The 12178-nt window shown below is 40.1% G+C and overlaps 1 protein-coding gene and 1 long non-coding RNA gene across 26 annotated transcripts in view; one reads left to right on the top strand and one right to left on the bottom strand.

Annotated features, from left to right (window-relative positions):
* Window positions 1-12178, top strand: part of BMPR1B (bone morphogenetic protein receptor type 1B) — a 254525-nt gene that overhangs the window by 230590 nt on the left and 11757 nt on the right. For all 25 annotated transcript variants that reach the window (XM_048049459.2, XM_048049469.2, XM_048049464.2 and 22 more), the window contains 4 exons: window positions 248-350; window positions 1347-1449; window positions 7184-7280; window positions 8058-8196. In XM_048049459.2, coding sequence (XP_047905416.1) covers window positions 248-350; window positions 1347-1449; window positions 7184-7280; window positions 8058-8196 — 442 coding nt within the window. The remainder of the gene's footprint in view (window positions 1-247; window positions 351-1346; window positions 1450-7183; window positions 7281-8057; window positions 8197-12178) is intronic.
* Window positions 8629-11609, bottom strand: LOC125180285 (uncharacterized). Its single transcript, XR_007158628.2, has 3 exons — window positions 11470-11609; window positions 10399-10555; window positions 8629-8888 (listed from the first exon to the last, which is right to left on the bottom strand). It is a non-coding gene; the product is annotated as an uncharacterized lncRNA (long non-coding RNA).

Raw genomic sequence — 12178 nt, forward strand, 5'->3', positions numbered from 1 at the left:
CGGTGATCCGCAGTGCTGTCAGCTGTCCTGCACTGTAACAACAGGTTACTGTGGGTGTCTGAGTCTGCCAGCCTGCCTTTCTCCACAAGTGCAGTAGTGCTTCAGCTCTTTATATTTCACGATACTGTTAGAGGAAATACATTGTTAATGGCAGATTTTCCTTGCGAGGAAAAATGATGAAGTTTGTATTTAGCAGCACATTTTACACTTCAGAACCTTTTCATGATTCTTTCTTCCCAATCCTCAGCACTGATGGCTACTGCTTCACCATAATAGAAGAAGATGAGTCCGGTGGACATTTAGTCACCAAGGGATGTCTAGGATTAGAGGGCTCGGACTTCCAGTGTCGGGTAAGAAAGCTTCAATTGCCTAGGTATTGCTTGGCTTTTTGATGGCTTTCGGTTGAAGTGCAGTCAACAGACATTACTATGGCTGTGCTTTACACTTCTGTTAATTTGGCAGAAAGTTGCTCCGCATCAATTGCTGAGGGGATTGCATTTACATCCCAGAATGGTTTATGGTGGTGGCATTATAGCTGCTCTTTACAATAACTTAAGTTTTTGTTTTTATCACTGCTGCTTCGAGCAATACCATTGCTCAGAGGAAGTTTGAATTTAGAGAAATGCAGTCTAATTCTTCAAGTCTCCGTGGTAAGGTTAGTCAGGATATTATTTATGGACCACAGCAACCTTTATGTCTTACATGCAGTTCCGGTTGCCTTTGGGATTTCTGATGCTGGAAATTCACTTTAAGTCCACGATGCCCTGTTTGAGAGCAAGTCTTGCAGGGGGACTGGAAAGGGGTACAGGCAGTGGAACAAGGTGGATCTGAAGTGTTTAACTTTCCCAAAGTTGACCTTAAATGGTTTGACATGAGTACAGGAACAATCTAGCCACAGCTGAATCATGGTCGGTGAAAGGTGTTTTGCCCAGCTTCCCATGAGAGCAGAAGCGGCACATAAATGAGTCCACACAGCAGTTCAGCAATTCCTGTGTTACTCTATAAACTATTTTTACAATATACTAAGTTATTTTTATAATATAATTCAAATCAATGCGCATAGGAGACTTTCAGATTTCTGTCTTGCACCATTAGTCGCAACAGATCCCTTTTGCAGCACTAGGGCACCAACAGAAATATGTAAGGGGTGAATTTATCTCTTAATTATTTATATGAAGGCTTTTTAGTTCCACTTGGTGGCACGTATCCTTATGCCACACAGCCTAGAAAGCTGTAATACTCTGCAAACCAGCTACCAAGCACATCTTTCTCTCCAGTGCCAGAATGATGGTGTCTATTTACAACACAGGTAATTACATGGCATTCTATGAAACTGTGTATTTCAGGACACCCCTATTCCTCACCAAAGAAGATCTATTGAATGTTGCACAGGCCAAGATTACTGTAACAAACATCTTCACCCAACTCTACCACCGCTGAAAAATCGAGGTAAGGGGAAAGTACAACCAGTCCCCAAATGATCTTTTCCTGCTGCTGTCTTAGGAAGAAACAAAGCCAAAACCAAAGCACCCCCCTCCATGTGCACGTGATTAGGGAGATGAACCTCATTAAAAATTGTAGCTGCATTTCTTGAGGTGGAGAGCAGTGCCTTGACCTGTAATTTCTGATTCTTGCTATTACTCATGTTGCACACATGCAATGAGCACCACATGCATTAGGGTCACACAATATTGTCATAGACCCGCTGACTGTCAGTGGTCATCCCGAAAACTGAGGTTACTTGTGGCAGAGGATGGCTCTTGCTCTGTATGTTTTTAGCCTGATAACAAAATTGATTCCTGAATCCTCTATCTGTTCATAACTTCACACACATCTGGGATGAGATCTCTAGGAGTTAATCAGACATTTCAAGGTAACTGAAGTCCATTAAGCTTTTCTTATTTAAAGGATCTGATAACCCAACACGAGGACAATACGTAGTCACTAAAGTGGAATTTCTGCTTGAAAAAAATGTAGCTTAAAATAAAACAAAGTGAGAAGTCATGCAAAGACTTTTTTTTTTTAATTTGTTATTAAGAACAAATGGAAGTATGCGAACTTCAAATAGATTCTGGGGCAAGCCTAAGGTTGTAGTTTTTTTGTTTGGTTGTTTTTTTTTTTCTTGTTGTTCTGTTTAAACATTACTTTCTAAATGTTGGTAAAACTGCTTTGGGTGGATGTTGCATGATCCATTTTACAAAATATTCTTTGGTAAGTGTAACATTCCTTCATGATAAATTCTTGGCATTGGCAAAAATGGCCAAGCTTTTTGTTGGTCAGCATTGAGTTTAGTCTGGAGATTCAGTTCAAGGTTGCAGGAGAATTTGTAATCGTAGCATTCTGAGTTGGAAATCCAAATTGGTGTGCAGATGCATTCTTAATTATGCAAGCAGCAAATACTTGCACAAATTCATGCTCAGAGGAAGCCTTCTCTTATATAAGCTGTTCCCTTCATGCCTATGAAATTCTGCACAGATGGGCTGCAGAATAAGGCCTGTGGAGGGTAGTATGTAAATATTTCACTCTTTACTAGCAAGCCATTAAGTCAGTGAAACCTCATAAAATTTTGACTTCGAACGTAAGAGTTATGTACTATATATATATATTTATTATTTTTTTTTTCATTTAAAAAATACCTTTGGACTGAGAGAGAAGCTCCGCAAGGAAGTTGGTATTTGTTCACACTTACTTAGTGTATCAATAAATATCATTTCAGTTTGGAAGACAATTTCTTCTTGTTTCTGACTGAGTTGTTTCTGTGTTGAATTACTTAAAAATACTGAACCAGTGCCTAACGCTAGACATCTGCCTTATTAAGATTTTAGATATTTGGCTATACCACTTGCTGCTTATACAGAAAACAGTAAAACAACCTTTTGCTAGTGGCAGAAGTTGTTTGGATCAGAATTGGCTTCGCTTTGTGTGTATATGGGGTAAATAAAGCATTGTTTGAGCTCAGTGGTGGCAGACCCATTAAATAGCAGAGGGAATATTTGTTGAAGGAATAATTTCATAGAGTTGGAACAGGATTCTAGCTGCTTTATATTGCATGTTGTCTGCTTTATCATGACAAAGAAAAGGCAATGTGTTCACTCAACATACTCTGAAGATTTTTGTTTGAGGTAAGCTGTGCACTACTGGTTTGCTGATAGTATGTCGTGGAAATATATTTCAGAAATTGCTTCGTTAGATGTGGCTGAACAGGGCTGAAGACAGCAGCTTTATTAAAGCCTTAATCAAGTATGTCATTCTTAGTGTCAGACTTGTTTTAATTTGCCATTGCTCAATTCTAGTTTTAAAGCTCGGAGAAAAGCCATAGCTGGAATTGCAGGATGCTCAGTGCAGCCATGTACAAATACTGTGTGCCCACTGTTGCCAGTGTTCAGTACTATGACTGTGATCATTGTGTCCTCTGAAAACATTTAGATTTGTCTATAATTGAGTGAGAGCTGTTAGACGTGTCCATCAAATTTAACATAGGCTAGAAGTACAAGAAAGAGAAGATTAACCTAAAAACAAGCTTCTAGGAACAACCTCCTGACCTCCAGGATTCCGTGAAAAATATGTATGTTACTCAGCATTTAAAAAACAAACAGAAATTTGGCTTCTGAACTTACATCCAAGGTCATATCTCATGGGAAACACAGCCTAGGGAGATCGTCCAGCTGCAGGTCAGAGGTTGTTGAACTGCAAATTAACCCGCACACCAAGGTAACATCTACAAAGGCAAGCAGCTTATGTCCTGAAAGTGTTTTTCCAGACCTGGCATGTGCTGAAAGGCAGTTTTATCCTCTCCCCATGAAAAGAAAGGAGGACTGTGCGCATGAGGGAGGGAACTGGAAGAGTTAACACTGGTCAAAGTAAGGTTTTCTTATGCAAGACAGAAGAAGGTAACAACAGCTGACTTTGTGTCTGAGCCCATCTCAGTACAGAACTAGCAGGATAAAATACCCCAGAGATAACATGAAATCCTCGTCCCAGCTGTGTGTGTGTGTTGTTAAGGAAATGAGAATCATAGCTGGGTTTGATATAACACCTCTGCTTTAAACAATAAAAGATATTCCTGGAAATCCCAGCAAAAGTGCAGGCTGAGACCAGTCGAAAGGAGAAATATATCTTTACTGATTTAGAGCCTATATAAGTAGAAGTGGTGGTGCCACCGTGTCTGGCTCCCTGCCTGTAGAGCCAGTGATGAATGGGCAAGGGAACGATTGGAGGAACAACGGGGTTTGATGTGTGCATACAGTCTCCACGCCTCAGATTTCACTGCAGTTTTTACTCGGATAATCTTAACATTGGGAGCTGGGGGGGGACTGGGGAGGGAGGGGAACCTTTGATATGCTGACTTCTCCCTTCAACCTGCTGTGTGGCATCTCAGTGCATGCATCAGCAGTGCCCCGTGGATGGCGAAGTGGGGTGAATGAGAGGTGGAAAGGGGAGAAATCATGGCAAAATGACTGATTGGCAGGCTGTGTTACTGAAGATCCTCCTTTTGTCACCACCTCCTCTCCCCTTTTGTGCCAATCACTACTGACACCTGCACACATCCCTGTTTTCTTACAACCTAAAACTGGTACGTGCTGCGTGCTGGGCTTTGCTGTTACGTACGAGTGGTAGGTACATGAGGAAGCTTCCTGAACCTACTGATTTTTTGTTTTGTGCTCCCCTCGCCACGCTCCTGGTCATAGCTCACTGCTGCCTCCTTGGAAGCTGCTGCTTATTCTCATAACCACACTTCTTGCAATGTTGCAGTTGCCAAGGAACATACAAATAAAAAGCACAGCATCAGACTTCTTAAAGAGCAGAGCATGTCCGTCACCCACTCCCTGGTACCCATCCCAGTGATGAAGTGGACTCATGGCTGAGCCGCTCTGTCCCTCTGCCTGGAGGTGATCCCAGGTGCCTAAAACAGTGCAAGGAAAGGGGTATTTGTCCTGCTGCTCCCTGGGGAGCAGTGTGATCTGGAGGAGGAGAGAGGAGATGGTCTCCAGCAGCACCAACCTGTCCCAGTTCAGCAGTGAGGTGCACAGGGAGCCATCACCTACAGCCACACCGACACCTTCCTTCATGTCTTGCCTGCTTTCCTGGCACTTGCTTCGTACAACTCCATACTGAAAAATTCTGCAGTGTTGGTCTCAAGTTTGTTTAAGAGCTAAACAGCACTTCCAAAATGCCTTCTGGCCTTGGGGAAGATCAAACCACATTTGTTAAGCTGTCAGAATGGGAGAAGCCCATTAGAAACATCGGGCACAGTGTTTGGATCATTTTAAATTATCATAATGTGATTAAGATCTGGCATTTTATCATCCCTCTCCCAAATGTACATACTCAGCCACACACAGGCAGCATGAACTGCACTGGCACATCTCAAGTTCTGGTAGTGCAGTGCTACCACTCCACACAGCTCTGTAAACCCCTGTTTATCCTCTTCTCAGCTGATGGGCTGCAACATCTTGAACTGTTACAAACCACACATTTTAGAGGGAAATACCTGGCAGACCAAGGGTGCTTAGAGCACAAAATAGAGCCTTTAGTCCTCCTCAGCAGCCCTCGTCTTCAGAGGAGAGGACTGGATTTCCCCAGTGGGCTCTCAGTTTCGGCATGCAGCACGCTCTGAGTGCCAGGCCAGGTAGAAATCTGCCACTGCAGGGGGAATGGTGGGCTCCAGTGTTTTCCTGATAGACATCGTGTCAGCGTCCCCTTTCAAAGGCACTGGCCGTGGCTTGAGTGTTTACATTGTTAATGCTCTGGGAGCAGGTTAAAACACGACCAGTGTGATCAAAAGGTGCGCTGGGAGGTAATCTCTGCTTGTAGCAGGGAGGCAAAGGGAAGAAATAGTTTGGGGGCAAAAACAGAGGGAGAAACTGGATCTTGAAAATAAAAGAGCCTGACAGTAAACTAAGAGTCCCTTAGGAATCTCCTTGTCTCATTACCCTTGTAAATCAGAAATGCAATAGCGCTATTCCAGGATAAGTAGATGAGGATAGGTTTCTTGCATTTTACATTGTGTTTGGCATTAGCATGGAAGATGCAAGAAGCCATGGTGTAGCTGGAATTGCTTCAGGAAACTTATACCTCATTTGCAATATTCCAGATAGCAACTTTGGGAGAGTGGTGTGTGTGTGTGTACATGCTAAAATGTAATTTTGAGACTTCAGAGGCTTTGAAGTAAAGTAGCGCTAGATATTTTTGTTCTTCAGCAGGGGTGCATGGATGAAGGTCAGATGCGTTTACCTGAGTACAGAATACAAATTTAGGGATTAATGGTACACTTTAAAACACAGTAATAGTCTTCCATGCAAAGATTGACTGAAACATCTTAGTAGATTTTGTGCAGTGACGTTTCCTCAAATTATTTTACATGGTTCAGCTTCAAAGTGTTTTACAGAGTAACTGCTGCAAGGGTAGTTTTGCCCCCAGTATAAGACTTGCTGGCATACAGAGCTGCTGTGGAATGAATGGGGGAAAAATTACCGCTTAAGTGTTTAAAATGGGATCAGAGAGATGGATTATTCTGCGGTGATGGAAACTCATCTTCAAGGCCTCTCGTAACTTGCATTCTCAGGGGGTGGATGGTCTGTTCTGTTTCCTTGCTAGGATAAAGGCGATTATTCATTTGTTATATTAACTGTTTGATAGGACACTAGTTAATAAGAGTGATTTAAGATAGAGGCAGTAATTTTTGCATGTCCTTGCTGATCACGTGGGTTAAGATACAGAGCGAGACGTCCTGGTTTGCTTTCCGTAATTGATTTTTCATTCGGAGCCAAACAGGGCACTGCAAATGCAAATGCATGCTTTGCTGGAGTGAGGCCTGCACCATCACATAGGCTCCTGAGGGTGCCGCTTCTGCCCTGTTCAGTGAGGGGAAGTGCACACAAAACCCCAATGAAATCCAAGGGCGTCTTGCACAGTGCTGTAGTAGCATCATAGAATTACAGAATCACAAAATGGTTTGGGTTGGAAAAGACCTTAATGATCATGTAGCACCAACCCCCCCTGCCATGGGCCTCCCACCAGACCACGTTGCCCAAAGCCCCATCCAACTTGACCTTGAACACTTCTAGGGATTGGGTATCCACAACTTCAACAATCTTGTGCTCGGTGTGTGTGTCTTTTGATACTGACTTTGCATCCAAATTTTCCCACTCCTTTCCCTCTGCTGTTCTGCTTTCAACCACAGACTTTGCTGAAGGAAACATTCACCACAAGGCTCTGCTGATATCGGTGACTGTCTGCAGTATACTTCTGGTGCTTATCATCATATTCTGCTACTTCAGGTAAATAATCAATACTTTACCAGCTAGTTAGCATTCTTCCCAACTTTTATCTTTTTATAGACTCAGGAATTTGGAAACTTTTAGATGGACCTTAGGAAAAAAATGAAAGCTGTAATTTTTTGATGAGGAAAAAATGTGTTCACAGTTGTCACAGGAATACCTGTGTGATATATTTCATATATAATCCTTCACTCAACATCCTTAAAAGCCTTTCAGGTTGAAGCACAACCTTTACTGAAGGTGAGAAAGCCACAGGACAAAGTTTGTACAGGACAAATAAAACTAGCGCTTCTCAATATGTTTATGTGTTGAGGAACTGGTCATAAAAAGAGGGGGGTACAGGAATGTAAGTATGTCTAGAATGTTACCATAATCTACACACATTATGTTTAAATAATTCCTTGAAATTTTTAAATACTCATGGATCCCATGACCTTATCTGCTTTTGTTTCTAAAAGCCCCACTGCAGGCAATATGATAAAATTGGATATTTACTTGGTCTATGTATTAAACTTATTTAAGTTTCTGAAAGAAAAGCACCTGGTTGCTTGGAAACTCGTAGTAGATTGCACAGTTTTTGAGTTTTATACTTAGAATTTTGATGATGAAAACAGTTTGCTAGAAATAAAACTGGAAATATCACTCAGTGAGTCCAGCATATTCTTTAGGGAAGCTGAGGAAGCCAACGAGAAGCACACGTGGAGAATAATTCTCATTACTCATTGTCCCTGTGTTCGTTGTATTCAAAGCTAATTTCAGTGTCCTACAAAATGGCAGGTACAAACGGCAAGAGGCGAGGCCTCGCTACAGCATTGGGCTGGAGCAGGATGAGACTTACATTCCCCCTGGAGAGTCCCTGAAGGATTTGATTGAGCAGTCTCAGAGCTCAGGCAGTGGCTCCGGGCTCCCTCTCCTGGTAAGGAAGCAATATTATTTGAATGTCAGTCTGAAAGGCAAAAAGTAGAAGACAAAATGTTGCACAAGAAATGATACTTGTGTCTGAAAGGAGGCAATGTGTCATTGGTTATTGTTTCTTTTTTATTATTTTATTTATTTTCTCCCAGAATTGACAATGATTTAATCTTTAGAATGAAGATTTTTTTTTTTTCTATGTAGACTGAGCCAAAAAGTTTTTGTTTTATTTTTCTTCCCCTAAATTCAGCTCAATTCTTAATTTAGATACCATAGGGAAAATAGAGACCAATAAAGCCCACAAAATTTATCAGGATTTATCCCAGTGCAAAGGACAGCGTCTGGCCTGCAGTCTTATTTTCTCGCTTTTTATGTGCAACACACAATAGCATTTCCAACACTGACATGTAGGCTTTATGTGAAAGGAACTGCAATTCATCAGACACGGAACCTTTTTATGTGCAGACTTCACTTTGCATTCAGAAGTTAAGAGCAAATTATTTTTCCTTGTACTGAGGTAATCTCAAAGGTTAAAGGCATGGGGATGGAGTGTACTTTATCATTATTTCTGAACTGACTCCAAGATGACTGAACCCCCTGAGCTCACATGCTGAAAAGGCAGTGGTTTTACATTCTGTAGCAAAACAGTTCTGTTCAACACTTTGTCTTCTTGAGGGCCGTCGTTGCTTTTTAGCACTTAAAAAAAAAAAAAAAAAAGACATGAATTAGATTTCATTTTCATTTTTTCATGAATTATATGTATCCCCCCTCCTCCCCCCCCCCGCCCCTTTCTACCAAACCTGTTAGTTTGTAGTGAACCTATTCTGCTGATGGTGTCCAGTTTCCAAGTACTATCTATCTGTGGTTATTTTTGCCCTCAGATCTTATTTTTTTACACCCTAAAGAGAAAATAAATGGGAAGCTTTGTAATTCCTTGAAATGAGGAAACAGGCTGAGTGGCTGGCTAAAAGTTCAGTTTGCTCTAGCAGGAGTAAGAACTTATAGCCTCATTTTAGACAAGTGCTAATTTCTTTTGAAATCCAATTTTGTGACAATTAACATAGCTGTTGAAGAAAAAAGCCAAGCTGACAAGTGGACATTGTGAATGGTTCTGAGCATGGAAAAGGCATGGTCTTTTTTCTCCTTTGAGAGAAACTCCATTATTTACATTTAGGCTTTAAGAAAGCTCTGTCATACCCCATACCTACATCCCTTTAGCAGCCATGGAAAGGGATGGATCATGCTTATGATGAGGAACCATTGGTAATGAGAGCGTCCAATTTATTTAACTGTGAGGGGCTCTTAATATTTTTATTTTGCTTTTTGCATGCCTTCCACATCAAGGTCTTGGTCTGTGCTTGGTGCTCCTGAGATGGTTGAAGATGGGACCTGTGGTCTTACTAGTGTCCCTAGCTCTCTCCCTCCCTATGAAAGTGTATACATTTTCTCCAGACTTTCCCTTTAAATTGTGATTTTCTGTGGAAGAGAAGAAAAACGAGAGCTATAATGAATCTTGCACATGGTAATAAATGTTTGCTGCATTTCCCAGACAGCTACAACTACTACAGGCTCACTGGAAATGCACGGATTAATACCTCTGGGCCCATGCCTTGAAATAAGTGGATAGAAAGTGCCTGGCAATAATGCTCTAGACTTTATTGTGAAAGAATTTGTTTTCAACTGCTTTATTTCTTATTCAAAGAATGAAACATCCAAATTTATTATTTCAGAAAAGCAAGCTGCAAATTTATTACAAAGTGTTAGGTTATGATAAACAGTAATGTCTTCCTTCTGTGCAGAGCATTTATTCCAATGAGTGCAGATATTACACCAAAACCAAGCATTAACCAAGATTTTATCAATAGTTTGACATTCAGGAAACATTCTTTTTCCTGGGCTGTTTGTACCTCTGACAGAAAAGTTTGCTGCAGGTCAAATGCTGCCAATCAAATTTTAAACAGGGTGAAAAAACATGAAATTTTAAATAAAAAGCTTTGAGCCACCAGGCTGGGGTGCACAATCAAGTCTGTGTGAGCAAGCAGAACCCTACTGCCCAACACAGCAAGATGTTTATGCAAAACTAATGCTCCAGTGAATCCACATGTAAAATCAAGGAAGGAAATCAGATGCTGCGAAAGTAAAGGAGAGAGAATTTTTTCAGTGGTCTGTATGAAGAGTTTGCAGATTTACAGAGTTCGGTCCCTACCTTTTCATGTATTTTTTTTATAATTCCTCTTCCAATGAATTTTTCTTTTCAGTAGACTGCACCCCAGTCTTAGGAATAAACTTCTCTGTTCAAAATATTGAAGTTACAAAAGATTCACTTGTCTAAATTTTCATCTGCATTAGTTGGAGACATTTAGCTGAAGATCAGAAAAATGGAATGCAGAAAGTAAAATAGTTGGTACTTGGGTTGATTCCAGTCAAGGAGAGAAAACATAGGGACATGTAATTTTACCTGACCTGTCATGAAACTCCAGCAACAAAATAAAATTTAGAAATAAATTAAAAAACAAAAACACAACACTAAATAATTTGCATGAACACATCATTCAGCATACTTGTAGAATCAGTTCATCCAACAATTTTGGTTAACCAATTTGTTCTAAAAATCAAATCAGATTCAAGAAAGGGCTAAATTCCTTAAAATAATATAAATAGGTCACAGTAAATCGTTTGACCAGTTCTAGCAAGAGAAAACCAGGTTAAGGCCTTCACATAGTATTCTGCCGCCTGAAAACCCATAACAGAAATGTGTTTTTCATTTTCTTAATGTAATTTAATGAGAAACTTTTCATCATTAAGTATTGTAATTTCATGTACTTTATAATGCCATTACATATATTTGCACAAATTAAGTTATTTGATATAACTGCATTATTGTTCAGGATGCATTTTTAACATGGGCAGAATAGAAAGCAACAATGCTAAAATAACATTACACAATGCTAAAGCAAAATTCCAGTGTAATATAACTATTGTTCGATCACTATATGAGAATATAAAAGAGAATAAATCAACTTAAAAAATTCAGGCTGATCTCTGTTCTTGGCTTTCAATGATGTTAATCAAAAATAATGGCACTGCAGCCACCATCTTGGAAGACTAATAATACGTAGCAGGGCTGAAAAAATGGGATTCTGTTTAAATTGAAACAGAAGAAAGATGGAACTTTTGAAATAGCTTTGCATAAATGCCATTGCATATTTTTCTTCTTTAAAATGTCTAATGTGAAAACCAGTAATTTATTTACAAAACAAATGGTAATAGACCTTACCTAATAGCTTCTGAATTTGGCTTTGGACGTGCATTCATACTGCAGGATGATTGTGGCAGTCCTGCTCTGCACTACCAAACTGATAGTCTCACTGGTCCTCCCAGGCATAATGAAGGAAGTAAATTATTTTTAAATCAGGATTTGATCGTTCTTGTCATCCAGGGTTGCAAAAATATTTGGGGTTATATTAAATGAGTATGATTTCATAGGGATTCAGACAGTGCAGACTTGGTGCAATAAGCCACTCAAGAGTTGTTTATGGCTGATTTTACCAATAACATGGGCCAGATGAGAAACCCTAGGGAAAAGAAAAAAAAAAAAAAAGAAAAAGAAAAAGAAAAAAAAATTGCACCAGAGTCTATAACATTATTTTCTTTCAACATTCTGTAAAATCCTACCAATCCGAAAAATCTTAGTTGTGGAGGGAAACATCTTAATGTCCTATTATACTAGGGTGAGGCTGAGTCAACCATGAACACCCGTGGGTTGTGTTGCAGCATCTACCTTAGATTTTCGTCTGTGAACTTTTAGAAATATGTGCTCTTAAGAAATGCTGCAATCCTATTTTAATCTCCGTTTGTCCAAGGTGTTTTGTAGTCTTAAATGTTCGCTAAGTATAGATTCAGCCCACCTGCTACATGTAGTCTGCATTCTTACGAAAGGTACCTCTGCAATGCTGCTGAATTCTGCTAGAGCTGCACAAATGCTT

This window comes from Anser cygnoides, chromosome 4 (genome assembly GCF_040182565.1).
Source record: "Anser cygnoides isolate HZ-2024a breed goose chromosome 4, Taihu_goose_T2T_genome, whole genome shotgun sequence".
Lineage (NCBI taxonomy): Eukaryota > Metazoa > Chordata > Aves > Anseriformes > Anatidae > Anser > Anser cygnoides.